General features: G+C 37.9%; 1 protein-coding gene across 3 annotated transcripts in view; it reads left to right on the top strand.

Annotated features, from left to right (window-relative positions):
• Window positions 1–21506, top strand: part of LOC109833163 (endoribonuclease Dicer homolog 3b-like) — a 35235-nt gene that overhangs the window by 12608 nt on the left and 1121 nt on the right. For 2 of the 3 annotated variants that reach the window (XM_020400722.1, XM_020400724.1), the window contains exons 6-11: window positions 6225–6418; window positions 6534–6743; window positions 8255–8731; window positions 8863–9144; window positions 9365–9691; window positions 10005–10266. In XM_020400722.1, the coding sequence (XP_020256311.1) occupies window positions 6225–6418; window positions 6534–6743; window positions 8255–8731; window positions 8863–9144; window positions 9365–9691; window positions 10005–10266 (1752 nt within the window). The remainder of the gene's footprint in view (window positions 1–6224; window positions 6419–6533; window positions 6744–8254; window positions 8732–8862; window positions 9145–9364; window positions 9692–10004; window positions 10267–21506) is intronic. The other variant, XM_020400723.1, reaches the window with a different exon arrangement.

Below are 21506 nucleotides of genomic sequence, written 5' to 3'. Positions count from 1 at the left end.
AGTATGAAATATAACAACTATATAAGCTAGGATAAGCAATATGAACAATGAGATATATCCTATATGATGAATATATATATGCAAGGATATATAAACTAACACAAGATGATATATCCTATCAAAGAGATATACAATATGATATATGTATATGCAAGGATATAAAAACAACACAAGGGTAAATAATCTAAACAAGATAGAGGATGAAATAAATGAGCAATGCACAATTGGCGATATAAGATAAATATAAAAACAAATATGCCAAAGACAAACTCAAACAAGCAATATGATCACGGAGTTCGAACCTTCCGTCCTACGTCTCCGCTCCCCACTCCCGGGGAGAAATCCACTATCACAACCAGGTTTTCTACGCTCACCCGAATAACGTTTACACCTCACAGTGTCAGTTTTCAACGCTCACCGATCAACGTCACTCCTCACAATCGGTTTTCTAGTTCACCGAAAACTTCACAACAATCTCGGTTTTCTAGCTCACCGAAAACCTACAACACTCACAATATAACAAATATAAATTTGTTCTCTACAATAGATGAGAACTCAATGAAGCACAACTCAATGTTACAATCTCTCACAACCCTAATATACTATGTATGTAAATACAATAAGCTCATGTGGGTGTGTGTAACAATGAGATTCAATAAGTCAAAACTAAACTCAATTTAAAATCTAGCATGTAGAAATTTATGAATAAAATAATAAATAGCTAGAAATAGAGTTTAGGAATTCTTCTCTGAAAATCAAGTTGGAGAGGAGGATTAAAATAAAGTTCAAACACTGTAGATGATCTTCTCCACTTGTAAAACAATCTTCACAAACAAAACAGTCTTTGAACCCAACTAAAAACCCTTTTCAAAACTCTTTAAAACTTCTTTAAAACTCTTTAATGGGTTACTAAAATAGAAGGGGGTTTGGGAGTTTATATAGGAAAAGAAACAACAACTAAAATCCAAAACCAAATCAACAAAAATCCCAGAAAATCAGGAAGCAGATTTCTGTACAATATTACCGTTGGGAGTTCGGCGGTCGACCGAAAAAGTTCGCGGTCGACCGCGATCCAGATCCCAATCTGAGAATCGAGCAGAGACTTCTTCGGTCGACCGATAGAAATTTCGAGCTCTCGGTCGACCGCACCGGTCGACCAACAAACTCTCTGCTGCCCACTGAACAAATAAATATATGATCGGTCGACCGGTGCGGTCGACCGAAATCTGATACTACAAAAAACAGTTTTTAAAAGCTGATTTTGAGACTTTGGAAAATATGTTAAAAATAACAAATGAAGTCCAAAAATAATGAAACTTTGGGAAATGTATATAAACATGTAAATGAACATGTTACAAAAAGAATTTTCCAAATTGCATTTCCCATTTGTGAAAAATCATCATTTTGAAAAATAGTCCAAAACACGAAAATGGAAAATTGTATATTCTATGCAATATATACTAAAACACAATAATAAATATGAAACATGTGATTTCATATTTATAAACATGAAAACTCAAAAACTATGTATGTATATATATAACTATATATATGCATAGAAACCAAAACTTATATATATATATATATAACTATATATATATACGAAGAAACCAATAAATGTGTGTGTATATGATATTGAGCATAGAGTATCTAACACACATAATATGAAATCTAAACTAGATTACCCAAGCTTGATCTTGATCTTCAATAAGCTCTTCTTGGTAATCTTGCGGATGAAGCTTGAACTTGGATCTTCAACTTGAATTTGTATAAGCTTCATCGATATTCCGCCAACCTCCTTTGGATATGATCGTTGAAGCTCTATTCCATCCATCCTCCAACGGATATGATCGTTATGACGCAATCCATCCATCCAACTACGTTGTTTGTCTATAATAAATAAGAAAACACAAATACTAGACAAACAACATTAGTGGTAAATTGTTTGTTAAATATCATCAAAACATGAAAGCCAACAACACTTGAGGTGAAGGATCCATTCAGGAACCCTTAATATGAAATAATCAATAAATTAACGAAAGAGCAAAGTTTTTTTTGAGCTAAATAAGGAAGTACTTTAGCCTGTTATTATTACCAAATGTGGTTGTACGTAGTCAACCATATTCAGGAAGACCATAGTTTGATTCATATTAGTACTTTTTAAATCTTGTCACTCATCTTTACCAGAAAAGCATAGTTCTTTTCTATGCATTAGATGTAACACTTAGTATCTCATCGTAGTATGTTTGCACAAGCTTTTCCATTGAGCAATTAAGTAAAGTTTGTTCCTCATCAGATATTGTAACATAGCTTAAAAAAATAATAACAAAAACTAATTTATTTACGAACATAGTTATTTGATGAATATTATTTTCATTAGCGTATAGCTTTTATGGATAATTGAAACTAAAATAATATTAGGCTATTTATATAAAGTAACATTATTTAGAAGTTAACAGCATACAGAAAAGTCACTAATTAGCATATACAAAAATAAAAATCATTAAGTTCAAGGGAAAACCCAATGCAAATAGATTTGATTACTATATTGGCAATTATTTAATCCCCAACACATCAATCCTGTAGGCACCAAATAAATACAATAAAATTACAATAACTTTAGAGCACCTGACATTTTGGTTTGATTCTTATAGAAGCATTCCAAATTTTATTAAATTTAATTTCTCAAACACTTTGGTTCAGTCTTCATTTTCTTTCATTTTCTTCTCAATCTCCATTAACCCTCCCTTTGTTGGACTCTCAATTTTACAACTTTCTGCTACAATAATCATAGTATGAAAATATCTCGCTTCAAGTATTTATTGAGTTATGATACACCATGCTTTCTGAATTCCATTAAGTTATCTTCATCTTTGTGCACCTATACAATGTCAATAGTCAGTCAACTAATGTATGAATTATGTATCATAGCTGTTTTAAGATTTTTTGTAAAATATATCTTTATATGCTGATTTTATAAATTTTTTGTTTTTGCCCATGTTCAAAATAACAATCACAAATATCAAAGTATATCAACATAAGGATGCAATGCAATATCATCATAACCTTTAGGGTTAATTTCACAAACTCCCTTAATCTTTGGATGCTTTTCCACTTAACCCCCTAAATTTTGGGGAGTCTCACAAAACCCCCCTTGAACTTAACATTTTCTTATTGGACTCCACTAAGCATAAGTTTCAAATAACTAAAATGTCATTGAGAGAATTTTTTTTTTCTTTTTGAAAGTTGCCATTTGTCATTTATAGGCATCATAACTCCTCTCCTCAATTTTGGGTTTTTTCCTCTGAAGAAATCATGTAGGGAGGGTCCACTGAGAAAAACTTAAAGTTTAGGATAGTTTCGTAAGACACCCCAAATTTCAAGGTGCATTGTGTGAGATAAACAAAGTCAATGGGGGTTATATGGAAAAGGTCCAAAGTTCTTAGGGGTTATGTAAAATTACCCTTAAATTTTTAATCATCAACAATAAGCTGCATATAGAAGATTATGAGATTAGTAGTAGTATGAAGAATTGAAAATCTGATAAAGGCATCTTCATAGTATCATATGAGAATCAATTTATCTAGACAGCGTGACACCGTGAAAAGTGCATGAACCTTATTGCTCTAAATTTTAAAGAAGAAAATAAACTTCTTTGAATTTATTCTTCATGAAACTTTGCTTTGAAGCATCATCAATTTTAAAGTGTCTAAAGTATACATTGTTCTAGAATGGGGAGAAAACAATTTTATCCCATCGATAAACAGATAAATTGTATAACTATGAAATTATAATTTTCAAATCACACTAATAGTTACAAAAATATATTGAAAGAAATGAAATTTACATGCTTACCCGAGAGTAGGCTTCCCTTCGACTTGTACTCTCCACATTGTTCCTAGAATGGGGGGAAAATAATTTTATCCTATCGATAAACAAATAAATTAATCGCATAATTACAAAATTATAATTTCTAAATTATACTAATAATTACAAAAAGATATTAAAAGAAATGATGGGATATCCAATTTTTAGATCCCATCGTTTCTCTCTCTCTCTCTAAAAAAGTAAATTATCTTAAGATGAAAAAAATGCTTCCTTAGCTAAGTGTAAATCACTTTCTTACCCCTTTTGTTTTTTCAATAAATCCAATTTTTGTTGGTTTTTTGAACATATCCATCTAGTGGGACTTGGCTGGAGAAGTGATGAGCCAATATTTATTGCTTTGTAACGGTAGCGATAAAGAAGGAGTTGAATAGCTAAAAAGGAAGATAAACAGCCAAGAGGACTAATTGGCTACAAGTGTTCAAGCGTATGGCAATATTGTATGGATTATTATAATATAGTTATTACATCTAAATTGGAGTTATGTGAGCTTTTAACTCTGCCCATTAAATAAGAAGTTAAATGACATACTACAACATTTATACTAATAATGTATAGATTTATTTTTCAAATTGAAAAAAGTAAACTAATATTAGTTAATATATTAACTTTATAATTGAGTATTTTATCAATTAAATAATATTTTATAATTTCATTAATTTTAACTAAATTTGAGGGTGTACTTATTATATTTAATTTAATTTAATTTAATTGAGGGTTATGAAAGGGATTTGAATGAGTATGATTTATGATTTATGTATGTGTTATGTATATGCATGCATGTGTTTTATGTATGAATGCATGCATTTTAGAGGGTATTTTCAAAAGAAATGTTTTAACATACCAACATACTTTTATAATAGTATTATATATATATATATATCATTAATACAACAAAAAAGCTCAATTTTCCTAAATATTCATCAAGATCTCTAGCATTGTATATATCCAAAAGGCTAAATTACAATAAATCTTCAAGAACTTAAAACATATGTAAAAGAACTATATATAAAACTAATATAATCTAACAACATCATAGGATTTCAGGTAATAAAAAATTATAATGCAAATTAAACCTATCCATTAAAAACTAATCCCATGAAGTTTTCTGTTTCAATCCATCTCCGATATGTTTATAATCCATAATATTCTTCTGCTCGTGGACACTAACCATGCCGATATGAAGCTCGAGCCTTTGAAGAACATTAACCAAACTCCCCCTAAGAGTCTCTGTGGGGCTCGGCTAAGCTCGACAACTTGCCGGATCTCCATGGATTGAGAGCATATTAGCAAGTATTTTAATTTTTTATTAAGTGACAAGAAAATGGTTTAAATATCGCTTTGTTATCATTAAGGGGGAATTGATCCGAGGTTGGAAACGTTTCAATCTATCATGACGTTTCAATCACCCATGAAATAAAGGAGAATATGGTTTAGCTTTGCAATTTTGCCATGTGCGTAGTTTTTAATTAGTGATAATTAAGAGAGAAAATAGGCTTAATTGAAAAGCATTTCAATTGGATGAGAGATAGAAGGACGTTTTGCTACGAAATTAATAAAATTCAAATTGAGTATGTATGTGAACAAACCATTTGATTGCCATTCCGAATTCAGTTGAGAAAACCTTTCATAACTCCCGTATTATTCAAAGGTTGATTACTACATTTATTATAGTAAGATGTAATTATGTGATTCAAATTGAGTATGTACCTGAGCAAACCTTTTGATTCCATTCCGAATTTAGTTGAGAAAACTTTTCATAACTCTCATATTATTCAAAGGTTGATTGCTGCATTTATTATAGTATGATGTAAGTATGTGTGTTTATGAATTTATCATGTCTAATTAATAAAATGCATGTATGTATATATTGCATTTATTATAGTATGTATCATATCAAGTATGTATGTGTTATGTATGTATGTGCCCTATATCACATTTATAATGAGAGGTATGTATGTTAATGTATGTATGTATGAATGTGCTGGGGATATTTTGGGAAGAAATGTTTTTAAACATCCCAATCCACTTTTATAATAGTATTAGATAACAGAGGTATTCTATTAGTATCTGATCTCTAGAATAGTGCTTAATTATAATATTTGTTATTATAATCGTTAACAACAGATATGAATTATAATATTTGTTACTATCTGATCTCAAGAATAATTGTTCTAGATTATGCTTTTAATTGTTTTCCTTCAACTTTACCAAATTCTTTAAATGATGCTTTTATACCTACTGTATACCTGTCTAGGATTAAACTAACCAAATTAAAGTTGATAGAGAATAATGGGTTAATTATTCAAGAGGGGTTTACATATTCATGTTTTCGGCAGATGGTTCCATGATGGTAGAGAGAGCACATGTCCACATTCCCCCCGAGCTCTTGGCTGATCTTAGTTTATCGCCCAATGTCCTGAGATCATTTTATTTACTTCCTTCAGTAATGCATCGACTGTCATCAATGATGCTGGCCTGCCAGCTATGTGAATATATTGGGCACAATAATTGTCAAATATCAAGCGAATTGGTTTGTACTTGAGTAACCATATTCAGCAAATTTGTAATGCTTTATCTTTTAGTATTTACGTATGATATAAACTATATTCCATATTCTAATTTCATTATTAGTATTTGCTTATCAGATCCTGGAAGCAATTACGACTTTAAGATGTTGTGAGAACTTTTCCCTGGAGCGCCTGGAGCTGTTTGGGGACTCTGTTCTTAAATATGTTGTTAGTTGCCATCTATTTTTGAAAAATCCGACAATGCACGAAGGCCAGTTAACTGAGCACCGAGCTTCAGCAGTTTGTAACTCAATGCTGCATAAACTGGGAACCAGTCGCTCCTTGCAGGTACCAAGATTTATGTTATGGCACTTGTTTGCATTATTATTTCATTAAATCACCTGACATTTTATGGATTTAAGCAGAGAGTTATGAATTAGAGAATTCTTCAATATTCTCTATCCTTCGGCTATTCACTCAATTACTTTATTACTTTATACCACAATTTACATGCCTTGTTGTGTCTCGTCCTGTCAGATTTCAGTATATACCTATAAAACACCTTGAGACCAAGAAACTATGGATTTCATGAGAATCCTATGAAACTTCTAGGTTGTTTCCAAACAACTACTAGTCTTTATTATTTCAAAAGTCATTTGGATTAATCAAACATAGATGGATCAAACTACTCTTTCATGATGAAGTGTCGAAATGTGCCATCTCTTTAACTCATTAAAGAGAAAAAAATATTTATTTAGGACGAGATTCAAGGGGTTTAACCTAGAGTGAGGCCCTAGCACGAAATTAATTGACGTGAAAAGGTTGAAATTGCCATTTTTAAACCTATTGAAACCAAAGTGTAGTGGTCCTGCAGGTAACATACGATCCAAACAGCCAAATCATCAACCTGAAACTTGGTTTGGCAGGTTGATGGTAGGAAATATCTTTTAAAGGTTACAGTTTCTGTTTGATGCTGTCAAATTAACCGGTTGGATATACCCTTCACTCCTAAACACACTCGACACCAACAAACAACTAGAGTAGATAGCTGTAAAGAGGTGAAAGGAACCAAAGATGAAGAATTCAATGAATTGGCAGCTCATTACCAGTATGCCTGTATACACACATGTACATTATTTATGTATATTCGTATATGTATATTTATATGCATATGCACTTATATATTCAATAAAGATGCATGCAATATTCAATTTGAAGATGGTCGCTCTGACTTGATGTAATATTTTACACCAAAACTACCAAGATCGAAGAGTGTCCTTAACATATTTAGTACCGCCTTTATCTTTCATCTGGTATCTTCAAGCACTTGTACATAATTGTAGCTCATATCAGTTTGATCTCAATCTGTAAAAAATTGCCCAAGTAATACATAATCCATCAGAAATACAGCCAGCATAAAAGCGTGATAGGCACTAGATTTGTGGTTCAAGCATTCCTATGCTTTGTGGTAAGTGTAGGGTTCTCTGAGACGTTGCTAAAATATTCAAAAGCAGGAGAGTGTACTCACCTTATTTTCTCTTTGGATTCCAACACAAGAAGCCTCTGGTGAAAATCCTTCGCCCTCTATATACAATCTCTAGAACCAACTCCTGATCTCTATTTAGCGAAAAGTTCTCTTTACAACAACTCAAGACATACGGCCTTATTGATCAATTATCAGTCAATCTTTAAACTTTTTTCAACTTTTGATATATTTTTCTTGTGAGGTGTTATAATACATTGGCCCCTCCATTTTGATGGATTAACATGACCCTGCTGTTATTTCATTTGGATCTCTTAGAGTCTGCACAAACTTTAATATTCTGTTCCTAATAGTATAATTACCTTCTGCACTACAGGAATATATTCGTGACAGTGCATTTGATCCACGGCGTTGGGTTGCCCCTGGGCAAATTTCCTTGCACCCTCTTCCTTGTAGCTGTGGTGTTGATACTTTTGAGGTGCCTTTAGAGAGGGTACATTTGACGGAAGACACTAATACTGTACTTGGAAGGGCATGCGATAAGGGTCACAGATGGATGTGCTCTAAAACTGTTGCAGACTGTGTCGAAGCATTGATAGGAGCATATTATATTGGTGGAGGTTTAAACGCTTCTTATTCACTGATGAGGTGGTTGGGTATGGACATTACAATTGAACCATTATTGATTCAGGAGGCTAAGAGGAATGCGTCTCTTTGTTGGTGTCACTCAAAAACTGATGAAATCGATATATTGGAATCTAAACTTAAATACAGGTTCTCAGTTAAAGGTTTATTACTGGAAGCCATCACGAGTCCATCTCATCAAGACTCAAGAATTGATTACAGCTATCAGGTTTTATGCAATAATTCAATTGCTTTAATCTGTGGTCCCTTGAATTGTTGTCCGCTAACTGGTTGCCCGGTATCATTACCCTATTAGATAGAGAATAATTTTCCCATTTCTAACTTATTGCGTTTTGTCAGCGGCTTGAATTTCTTGGTGATTCTATATTGGACCTTCTTATCACGTATTATCTTTTCCAGAATCATACTGGTATTGATCCAGGGGAATTAACCGACTTGCGCTCAGCTTCAGTTAGTAATGAGAATTTTGCTCAAACTACAGTGAAGCATAACTTACAGTGTCATCTTCAACTTGCCTCTGACGCACTTTCTCAGCAAATAACAGAATATGTCTGTTGCATATCGAAGATATTTGAAGACAAGGCTAATGTATTACCTCTTGATGTTCCTAAAGGACCAAAGGTGGATCCGTGTTATTGTTCAAGTCTCTATTCTAATTTATTTGATAACACTCTTTTATTCTTAGTATATAAGATGCCAATAAATTGTAAACTTAAGTAGCTTGATTATTTTTTCCTTTATAATAAAAGCAGGAATATGTTGCACCCTTTCCATCCATTAATTTCCTATCGTAATATTATTTCTAACTATTATGGTCCTTGGACTGTTCTTCCTTGTGCAGGTTCTTGGTGATATATTAGAAAGTATTGCAGGCGCAATACTAATAGATACCGATATTGATCTCGACAAAGTCTGGGGTGTATTTGAACCACTACTTTCTCCTGTTGTAACTCCTGATAAACTTGAATTACCCCCTCTTCGTGAACTGCTTGAGTTATGCAGTATTCTAGGTTATCCTATCAATATGGCATATAGAAATAAAGGGGAAATGGTTGTTGCTGAACTATCTCTACAGCTTGAGGATGATCTGTTGGTGAGATGTGGATGTGATGCACATAGGAAAGCTGCAAAGGCTCAAGCTGCTCTTTATTTGCTAAAAGACTTGAAGGTTTGATCGGTTAAAGACCTTTTATTAAACTCGTTACCAACTTTCTTTACTTCATAATATTTTACAAGAATTAAGTACCTGATTTGTTTATGTGATCTCCTTGAAATTGTAAATCCTGCTGAGACTAGTTTTCATTTGATGGTGTTTGCACTTCTATTAGTAACCATGTTTTGGTGTTTCATTGAGAGCAAGGAGACCAGACACCCCAACCACCCACCCACCCACCCCACCCACCCAAAAAAGAAAAAATAAAAAAAAACAAACCTGCATGGCTCTTGGCTCTGTGGACCTAAGGAAACTTGTTTTGTTGCAGGAAAGAGGAATTTCTCATGCTCAACAAGTACCTAAGAAGAGAAAGGATGGTGACTCTAATGGGAGATCCTTTTGTTCTGCTTCTGAAGTCAAAATCCCCACACTACTAGAAAATGATATCATTCGAACCCTTTCTCCATTCAAGAAAAGCGTCATGGGTCAAACATCATACTGCGAACCATCTACAATTTCACCTGTGGAGGAAAACTATGGCCTAGACAACTTAGTAACGAATGTTACGAACTTCAGACCAGATGAATCAGGTATTTATCTTCCAGGGTTTCAGAAATTTGATGCATGAAATAGTGATAGATTGTAAAACCACGTGTACTTGAAAGCTTATGTTGGAAAACTTCATGTCAGACGAAATCCTGCATGCTTTGTTTAACGTTTAGATACCAGAGTTCTGACCAAAACTTGGTCAGATATTTACATCAAGAGAAGCACTTGGCAAGACCACATGAACATGCTCGATAGAGTTCTTACATTGCAATTTCAATATCATAAGGTAGTTCAGAGGGGGGAAGCTAATAGTAGTTGGCTTATCCCATATATGCATAAAAGGAAAATCTTCAGAAAAAACAAATTTCTCTCTTATTTTCAAATTTAAATATTATTAGTTTAAGTTGCGGTTTCACATTTTCCTTTGGTTTGTGGTTGGTGAGATAGTGAAGTATGTAACATATTTTACTGTTACATTCTAATCAGATTGTCATTCCGAATAGTAATACAAAAGGTTAGAAAATGTCTTGTTCTGATACTATTTGCTTGTTAAGGAAGATATCGCAACAAACCATACTATTAGCTGTGAATCGGTTGAATTTGCTATTCGAGCCTCCAGTTGTGTTTGTCTGAATTTAAGCTAGTTCTGACTAGAAATTCCTTGCTCTCTTCAAATATTAACAAAAAATATCTAATGAGGGGTAGCATAAAAAATTATCTGATGACTGAGAGCATCTCCAAGCGATCCCTTGGATGTCCCTTAATTTAGGGGGAACTTTAAGGGAGGGGTTGGTTCTCCTCCAATGGTTCCCCCTTAAAAGTCCCATATCCCTTAATTAATTATGTTTAGTTTTTAATTTTATAGATTAGGATTTAATTAAATATATGGTTTATTTATAAATGAATAAATAATTAAATATTAATAACTAAAAATAACCTATATTAAAAAAATCTATACTAGAAAAACATCCTATACTAGGAAAAAACAACCTATAAAAAAATATTTATAAAAAATTATAAGAGGTATATTTTAAAAAACTTTAATCAAATTAAATTAACTATACATTAACTTAATTATATTATTTTAAATTAACTTTACATTAACTAAATTTAATTAACTCTAAAATAAAATATATTAATATAAAATTATAAGGGGAAAGTTAAGGGACTTTAATCTTCCTCTTAATTTAGGGAGTAAGATAAGGGAATTGGGGGTGAAGGGGGAAAATTCCGATCCGTTGGAGCCGAAACCCCTTAAATATCCGCTAATTTAGCTAAGGGGTCGGATTTCTCCAGCCACTTGGAGATGCTCTGATTGTTGGGACAAACCCGAGACCTAATAGAGCAGGATCGCAGCAATAGTAGAGAAAAAGTAGAGATAAAAAGTTAAGACACACAGATTTACGTGGTTCGACACTTGATTGCCTATGTCAACAGGTAAGGATAGAAGAATCCATTATGAGAAGAAAACTCTGGAGTTACAATCTCTCTTTACAAGGAGATACTTTCTCTTTATTTTTTTCTTTCTCACTCTTCTATAAGAAAAGTTGTTTCTGGGATGAATTTTTCTTAAGGATTTGGAGCCTTTTTATAGTGTTTTGAAAAATACTATGCATAATAAAATATTAATATTTTACTATACATTTATATTATAATAATAAAGTGGGGCCTGCTCCTTTATCCAAAGTAAAAAATAATTGCTTCACATGGGCTGCTGCTGACAATCTCCCACTTGAAGATTTGATTGAGTATCAATCATATCTTCACACCATTTTTTTCTATCTTGTCATATTCATGTTGCTTACGTCTCTGTCAGACCATAAGAGGATCGACACCAAATAAATTTATCGGTATGAACTGCTTTTGTTAAAAAATCTGCTATGTTGTCTTTGGTGTGAATTTTCTGCATATCCACTGTTCTTTCTTCCATTTTCTCACGAACGAAGTGGTACTGAACTCGAATGTGTTTGGTCTTTGAATGAAAGACTAGATTTCTTGCCAAATACAAAGCACTCTGACTGTCACAAAATAAAGAAATCTTCTTTTGTTCATAGCCGAGTTCCTCTAGCACCATCTTCAACCACATCACCTCTTTACTAGCTTGTATAGCTGCTACATATTCTGCTTCTATTGTTGAAGTAGCCACAACTGACTGCAGTTTTGAAACCCAGCTTACAGCTCCGCCAGCAAGTGCAAACACATAGCCTGTTGTGGATTTACTATTATCACGATCACCTGCATAATCAGAATTAATATATCCACTGACAATAAAATCAGATCCCCCATAACATAATGCAACATTTGAGGTTCCCTTAATGTATCTTAGAACCCTCTTTACAGCATTCCAATGCTCTTTACCAGGATTCGCCATGTATTGACTAACCACTCCTACTGCTTGTGTAATGTCTAGTCTTGTACAAATCATCGCGAACATTAAACTTCCTACCGCTAATGCATATGGCACTCGAGACATCTCCATCCTCTCTTCTTCACTGCTAGGATTCATACTAGAGGATAACTTAAAATTAACAGGAAATAGGATAGAAATTAACTTACAATCTTACATATTAAAACGTCGCAAGATTTTGTTCAAGTAATTCTTCTGAGAAAGCCAAATCTTCCTATTAATTCTGTCTCGGTAAATTTGCATCTCTAGAATCTTGTTTGCAGATCCTAAATCATTCATTTTAAATTCCCTAGCCAATTGAGCCTTTAATTCATTGATACGATCTTTGTTGGGGCCTGCAACCAACATGTCGTCAACATACAAAAATAGAATAACAAAGTTATTTTCACCAAACCTCTTAAAATATGCACAATGGTCTGAATTAAGTCTGTTGTATCCAAGGCTCATGATGAATAAATCAAATCTCATGTACCAACACCTTGGCGTCTGCTTTAGATCGTACAGAGATTTGTTCAATCTGCAAACCAAGTTCTTTTTTCTTTTTTCTTTAAAACCTTCTGATTGGAGCATGTAAATTTCTTCTTCAATATCTCCATGAAGAAATGTTATTTTCACATCTAGCTGCTCTAGATGTAAGTCAAATATAACGCTCATAGTCAGGACTATTTGGACTGTTGTAAGTCGAACTACAGGAGAAAATATTTTATTAAAATCAATACCTTCTTTCTGAGCATATCCTTTTACTACCAATCTAGCACGATATCGCTCCACTTGATCATCGTCATTTCGCTTGATCTTGTAGACCCATTTGTTTCCAATGGTCTTTTTTCCTTGTGACAGTGACACAAGTTCCTAAATCTTGTTCATATGGAGAGCTTCAATTTCTTCCTGCATTGCTGCCATCCACAAAGATGCATCTGTGTCATTTATAGCTTCATAAAAAGTTGTTGGCTCTCCATCTTCTGTTAGAAGACAGTATGCAGCATTACTCTCCGTAATATACTCCTAGTGCCAAGTCGGTGGCCTTCTCTCACGAGTTGACCTTCGAGCTTCTGGAGCCTCGGACTGGACTGGTTCTTTGTACATCATGCTTCGGTGTTGCTTAAGAAGAATTCAGATCATCTTCTACCTGAACAGCTACAGTCTCTGAGTCCTTCCTCGAACTGCTTTCTTTTTCACCACTTTGTAGTTGATTTTCTACAAAGATAACATCTCTGCTGATGATAACCTTATGGCCAGTGGGATCCCACAGGCGATACCCCTTTACTCCATCAGCATATCCCAATAATATGCATTTTTTGGATTTTGAATGCAGCTTTGTAATTTCTTGGGCATTGTACATTACGTACACTGGAGTTCTAAATATATGAATGTTGGAATAATCAGCTGGCTTACCAGTCCACATCTCCATCGATGTCTTTAATTGTATTACAGTTGATAGAGATCGATTCACCACATAACAGACGGTTTTTACTGCTTCCGTCCAAACGATTTTTTTCAGATTTGCAGTTGCCAACATAGCTCTTGTTCTTTCCAACAGAGTTCTATTCATCCGCTCTGCCACTTCATTTTGTTGAGAAGTATAAGCAATGCTGAATTGCCTTTTGATGCCTTTATGCTTGCAGAATGCTAGGAATTCACCGTCTGTGTATTCTCCTCCATTATCTAACCTCAAGCACTTGATCTTTTTCTCAGATTCAAGCTCGACCCGCGCTTTGTAGGCTTTAAAGACTGAGAACACATCCGCCTTTTTCTTGATAGGATACACCCAACATCTCCTGGAGTAATTATCAATAAAGGACACAAAGTACTTTGCTCCTCCTAAGGATGTAACTGATGCTTGCCATACATCAGAATGAATTAATTCCAGAATAGCCTTTATTCAAAAGTTAGGGCTCAAAAGGATCTCAACTATTGATAGAATAGTTTTGGCTTATATAGCCTTACACACATTTACATATAAGCCCTCCAATATCCCTCAATTACATTAGCTTCTCAACACTCCTCCTCAAGATGGGCGAAAGATGTCTACTAAGCCCATCTTGTCACACCCTCTGGCTAGATCTACTGAGCTAAGTCCTTTAGTCAAGCAGTCTGCAGCCTGCTCCTTAGTTGGAACATGACCTAACTTCAGTAGCCCACTGTTCAGCTTCTCCTTGATGAAGAATCTATCAATCTCAATGTGTTTCGTTCTGTCATGCTGAACTGGGTTATTGGCGATGCTAATAGCTGACTTGTTGTCGCACCACAAACTCATCTTGGCCCCTTGGTCAAGATTCAGCTCTACCAGCATGCTCTTCAGCCACATCAACTCCGCAACTCCCAAGGCCATGGCTCTGTACTCTGCTTCAGCTGTTGATCTCGCCATCACAGATTGCTTCTTGCTTTTCCAGGAGACTAAGTTACCTCCTACAAATATGCAATACCCTGAGGTAGACCTCCGATCATCTCCACAACTAGCTCAATCTGAGTCACAGTAGCCCTCAATGTTCACATGGCCACTCCTCTTGAATCTTAGTCCTTTGCCAGGGTCTCACTTCAAATATCTCAGTATCTGGTATACTGCATCCATATGACCCTTCCTCGGGTCATGCATGTAGCGGCTCACCACGCTTACTGCAAATGAGATGTCTGGACGTGTGTGACTCAGGTAGATTAGCCTGTCCACCAATCTCTGATATCTCTCACGATCAACTGGTTCTCCTGCCTCAGCACTCAGCCTGAGACTCTGATCAATCGGTGTAGCAGTAGGCTTACACCCCAACATCCCCGTTTCTGTAAGAAGATCCAGTGCATACTTTCTCTGGGAGAGAACAATCCCTTTAGGTCTATGAGCTATCTCTATCCCAAGAAAGTATTTAAGCTGACCCAGATCCTTCACTTCGAATTCTTTGCTCAATCTCACCTTGAGCTGAGCAATCTCCTTCTCATCATCCCCAATGATGATCATGTCATCCACATACACTGCCAGCATAGTGATGTGATCCCCACTTCTTCTGAAAAATACAGTATGGTCGGCATTAATCTGTCTGTACCCCATACCAACCATGGCTCTCCTGAACCTGTCAAACCATGCTCGAGGGGACTGCTTCAGCCTATACAAAGACTTCTTCAGCCTGCAGACCTTTCCTACTGTCTGTCCTATGCCACATCCAGGTGGTATCTCCATATACACCTCTTCCACTAGATCTCCATGTAGAAATGCATTCTTCACATCCAGTTGGTGTAGTTCCCATCCACCATTTGCTGCCAAAGAAATCAACGTCCGAACAGTACTCATCTTCGCCACTGGTGTAAAAGTTTCATCATAGTCAATGTCGTATGTCTGGCTGTACCCTTTTGCCACCAGTCGTGCCTTGTATCGTTCAACCTTCCCTTCTGGATTCTGCTTCACGACAAACACCCACTTGCATCCTACTGCTTTTTTCCCCGCTGGCAATGTCGCTAATTCCCACGTGTGGTTCTTTTCAAGAGCCCCCCAGCTCCTCATGCATAGCTGCCTTCCACTTTGGGTCCTTCTTAGCCTCCTGCCAGTTGCTAGGTATAATAACAGAATCTAATGATGCAATGAATGCTCCATGTGAAGGGGATATGTGAGAATAGGAAACAAATTGAGCTAGATCCCAACCATACCTCTCAGGAGGATTTCCCGCATTACTGCGAGTAGTCCTTCTTACTGACATGGGAGTGGGAAGAAGGGTAGGAGTAGGAATGATATTACCTGAAGTGGAGGGTAGTGTAGGTGTCTCAGGAGTTGGAGTAGAGCTGGACGAGGGACTAGGCATTGGCACTGTCACTGTAGGCACCTCTGGCTCCTTACCCCTCCTACTGTATGTAAGTAACTCCCCCTGAGCTGTAGGCCTAACACCTCTTGTCTCCTCCTCCTTCCCTTCGTCTTCATCCTCCTTCTCCTTTGAGTACGGAATCGAAATTGGGATTAACCCCCTTGAGCTCTCATCATTCTCCCCCTCTCGCCTCGTACCTTCAGTATCGGGCAAGTCTTCAAACGGTGAAGTAACCCCCACTGTGTAGTATGGCTCGAGCTCCCGAAACCGCACATCCATGCTAACAAACAGTCTTTTCTCCACCGGGCTCCAGCAGACATACCCTTTCTGGGTGCCATTGTATCCCACAAATATACACTTCACAGCCCTAGGGTCTAGCTTCCCAACTGATGGTCTGTTGTCCTTCACAAAGCACACACAACCAAATACTTTCAATGGTAGGGCCCCCCGTTATCTCCCTTTAGTGTCTCACGGGGTGACTTCCACTTCAACACACTCGAAGGCATCCTGTTGATTAAGTGAGCAGCAGTCAAGACTGCTTGTCCCCACAACATCTTTGGGACATTCATCGTCATCATCATGCTCCTAGCAACTTCTAGGAGATGCCTGTTCTTTCTCTCTGCTACCCCATTCTGAGCTGGGGTGTATGGGCATGTAGTCTGGTGTAGAATCCCCTGAGCTGACAGATACTCCCCAAGTGTTCTGTTGGTATACTCTGTCCCATTATCCGACCTCAACACCTTTACTACTGCACAATACTGAGTCTGGATGTGCTTATGAAAATCTTTAAAACAGCCAACTACATCACTTTTGTTTTTCATAAGATACACCCAAGTGACTCTAGAGAAGCAATCAATAAATGTAACAAAAAACTTGCATCCATTTATAGAGTTTACTGGGCAGGGTCCCCATACATCAGAGTGTATTACTTCAAACTTACAAGAACTCCTACTCCCCGAACTAACATAGGAGCTTCTAGTAAGCTTCCCAAACTCACAAGTATCACACTGAAGTTTCTGCTTATTTACTTTTTCAAACAGAGTTGGATACATTTTTCCCAAAATTCCGAATGACGGGTGTCCCATTCGTTGATGATAGAGCATCAATTCATCTTCTGCACACATTTTAGCTCCTCCTGTTCCCGTCCTCTCAATTACAGATGTTAGCGCTGAGTCCATCCCTTCGCGGTCCAAGTACCACAGTCCACTACGTCATGTCCCAGTCCCAAGTCTTCGCCCTGTCCCCTTCTCCCGGAAGACCACCTTGGGAATATCAAAAGAACATGTCCCAGTCCCAAGTCTTCGCCCTGTCCCCTTCTCCCGGAAGACCACCTTGGGAATATCAAAAGAAACAATACAATTTAGTTGGAGGATAATGGCGCTAATGGATAACAGGCTAACAGGAAATGAAGGAGCATGCAGAACATTAGATAAAGTTATAGAACCTGTACAACTAACGGTGCCCTTACCAACCACAGCCTGTGCTGTACCATCAGCGATCTGGATGCTCTCTGATTCTGCCAAGTGAGTATAAGATGAGAACTCACTGGCATTACCTGTCACATGTCTGGATGCTCCAGAATCCATTATCCAGGCAGTGGATCTTCCCTCGTTTGGGTGTGCACGAAGAGCGTAATTTGCATAGTCTCCTCCAGGGAAAGTAGTAAATTCCTCCTCAGACACATTACCTACTGCTCTCTACTTCCTCCTCAGCGCTGCCAAGAGCGCCCGATCCTCATCGGTGAATATCATCTCAGCTTCTTCTTCTCTTTCTGCCACTGTCAAGTTTGCTCGGTGGCCTCCTCTTCCACCTCGCCTGCCTCCACGGCCACGACCACGGCCTCCAACCTGACCACGTCCACCCCACTCCTTAGGTGGTTTAGGGCACATATGTCTCAGATGCCCTACCTCTCCGCAGTTGAAGCACTGCCTCGTCTCTCCTCTGAATCCAGTGTTACCTGGGTTAGAGACCACCAGTGCAGACTTTTCCCCTGTAAGTCCACCTGTCCCAGCCTGTAGCCTGATACGGCTCTCCTCCTGTATCATGGCCGAGACTGCCTCCTCTAGTGGTGGGATCTTCGTTTGGGTCAGTAGCAATGCCGTCCTCTGCTCATATGCTGGAGCCAAGCCTCAGAGAAATAACATGGTCCTCCTCTGCAAAGAGGCCTCGCGTTCCTTACACTCCGGGTCCTTGCAACTAGCTAGGGGCGAGAAGTGATCGTGATCAAGCCACAAGCGCTCCAGCTCTGTGGCGTACTCCTGTACAGTCCTCTCTCCCTGGACTGTAGTGCTGATCTCCTTCTCGATTTGGAATACCCTCAGGTTATTCCCCACCCCATCGTAGGTCCTCCTCAGCTTCTCCCAGACATCCTGCACCTTCCCAAGGCCATCCACTGTGGCAGCAATTGGCTGGACTACAGAATTCAGGAGCCAGATGTACACCAGCATATGAGTAGACTTCCACTCATCTCTCCTTGCGGAGCCCTCTGCCGGCTCAGTCTTCTCCCCCGTCAGATATCCCTCCAGGCTCCTCCCGGCAAGGGTATATCTCACCCGACGCGACCAACTCAGATATGTCGCGGGTCCATCAAGCTTTACATCGATAGGTGGAAGCTCCACCTTCTTGGGTGGTGGTGGCGGCTTTGTCGAGCTCTCTCCCGCCGACAACTTCATCAGTTGCATCAATGTTGAAATCTCCTCAGGATTCAGCTTCTTGATGATCTCTTCCATCGGATTTCTGCCGGTCTCCGTCATCGATCCGACCAATGCAATCCACAAGATATTATCAGAGATCCCAAACTACAAACAGACAACCGAATCCTCACAGACTCAATCTCCCCAAATCAAACATTAAATGTTATCTTGCTTTAAAATCCGTAATGTTTCAAACGGAAGGAGGCCAACATTTAAAGGAAATGTTCTCTTGCTTTAAAAATCCTCACAGACTCAATTTTTTTTTTTAAAGACTGTCAGCAGCTGCTCATAACCACCCAAAGTCACGAGATCTACCTTCCCAAGGAACGGAGCTCCATCAACAGTCTCATCATCAAACCCTCGTCTTCCTCCCCTCTTCCCTCTGACCCAGCCCCCCAACGAGATCCAGATCTACGCCAGCGGCTTCGTCGGGAGGACACGTCGTCTGGTCGGCGGGTCTTCAGTCGTCGTCGTCCGCGGCAAGGATCTACAGCCGTCGAGGTACAGGAACCCGTCGCCGGTCGGGGGGGAAGAGGGCGACACCGACCCACTCCTCCCCACGCTTCGCCGGTCGGAGGGAGGATGTCAATAGGAGGAGGGGACGAGAGCAGCGGCAGCGTTTAGTGGCTCTGATACCATATTCAAAAGTTAGGGCTCAAAAGGATCTCAACTATTGATAGAATAGTTTTGGCTTATATAGCCTTACACACATTTACATATAAGCCCTCCAATATCCCTCAATTACATTAGCTTCTCAACAGCCTTGCTTCTAGAACTCGATGTGTTAAACTTCAGTCGATGCTGCTTACTTGTAACACAATGCTCGCAGAATCGAAGAGCTACCGAATTAAGTCCAGGAAGCAGCTTCTGATCGGAGAGAATCTTTAAGCCTCGTTCTGACATGTGATCTAGTTTGCGACGCCACATCATGGTTTGTTCTTCTCCACGGCTGGTTGATGTCACACATGAATCAGCTTCCTGCAGGGTTTCTCCCTTGAGCATGTACAGATTTACAGCTATCTTTTCTTCTTTTATCACCACAAGCGCCCCTCTAACAATCTTCATGATCACATTTTTGATATGGGTCTTGCATCCGAGCTCATCTAATTGTCTCAAAGACAATAAATTCTTCTTTAAGCCCTTCACATGTAGTACATCTTGAATGGTACGTATTGTACCATCAAACATTATGATTTTGATAGTGCCAATACTAGAAATCTCTAAGGTATGATCATTCCCTATGAATATAGATCCTCCTGAGATAGGTTCATATTTGTGAAACCATTCTCTCCGAGAAGTCATGTGCCAGGAGGCTGCTGAATTCAGAAGCCAGACATCAACAAACCTCTTTCTGCCTTCATCAACAGTGGTTGCTCCACTGAATAGAATTTCACCATGGTCTGATGTGCTGATAACGCATCCTTGAGATGTTGATGGTTTTGAAGACTTTTTATCTCTATTCTTCTTATTGTGCCAACACTCCAATTTGACGTGCCCTCTTTTGCCACAGTTGTAGCATTTGACATTCTTCTTACTTCTTGATTTGGATCTACCATGGGTATGACTCCTACTGGAGCCACGTTCCGTTGATCTCCCTCTCGTCACCGTTAAAAACCTCCGCTTGTTGAGAACTTGTCTGCATGTCTTCCTTATTCTTACGTCGATTTTCTTCCTCCAGAGCAGCGGCTGCAATATCGTCGAAGACTAGATTGTCCGTAAGGACGTTGTTTGTTAGGTTGATGATGAGTTGATCATACGAGTCAGGTAGACTATGAAGTAGAAGTTCTGCATGTTCATTCGTACCAATTGTATACCCTAACGTTGTGAGTTGGGAGAACAGTGTGTTTAGGGTGTTGATGTGGTCGGTCATCGATGTAGATTCCGCCATCCTAAGAGTGTAAAGTCTCATTTTTAAGAAGATTTTATTGTGCATGGATTTCGCCTCATATAGCTTTGTTAGAGTATCTCAGATCTCCTTTGTTGTCTTCTTCTCCTCTATGCTTGACAGCACCCCGTCTGCTAATGCCAGATGGAGATTTGCAATAGCATTTTTGTCCATCTCGTTCCACTTCTTATCATCTGTGATGTTGTCCGATCTTGCACTGATGGCCATCAGGCAATTATTTTTTCTCAAGATAGCCTTTATCTTCAACTTCCACAGTGAGAAATTACTCCCGTCGAATTTCTCGATTTTGAACTTTGCCGTCATTGCTTCTACCACGAACAGTAATTTCTTACTATTTCACGTAAATAGTAACGGTATTTATGAACCGTAACTGTATTTGTGAATAGTACCGTACTTGTGAATAGTACCGTACTTGTGAACAGTATCGTACTCGTGAATAGTATTCGTCGCCTTCAAATAGTAAATGATAACCTAACTTATTTTCTGATGT

Source organism: Asparagus officinalis, chromosome 3 (assembly GCF_001876935.1).
Source record: "Asparagus officinalis chromosome 3, Aspof.V1, whole genome shotgun sequence".
Lineage (NCBI taxonomy): Eukaryota > Viridiplantae > Streptophyta > Magnoliopsida > Asparagales > Asparagaceae > Asparagus > Asparagus officinalis.
The sequence above is the reverse complement of the archived record's forward strand: the minus strand, read 5'-3'. Positions and strand labels throughout refer to the sequence as shown.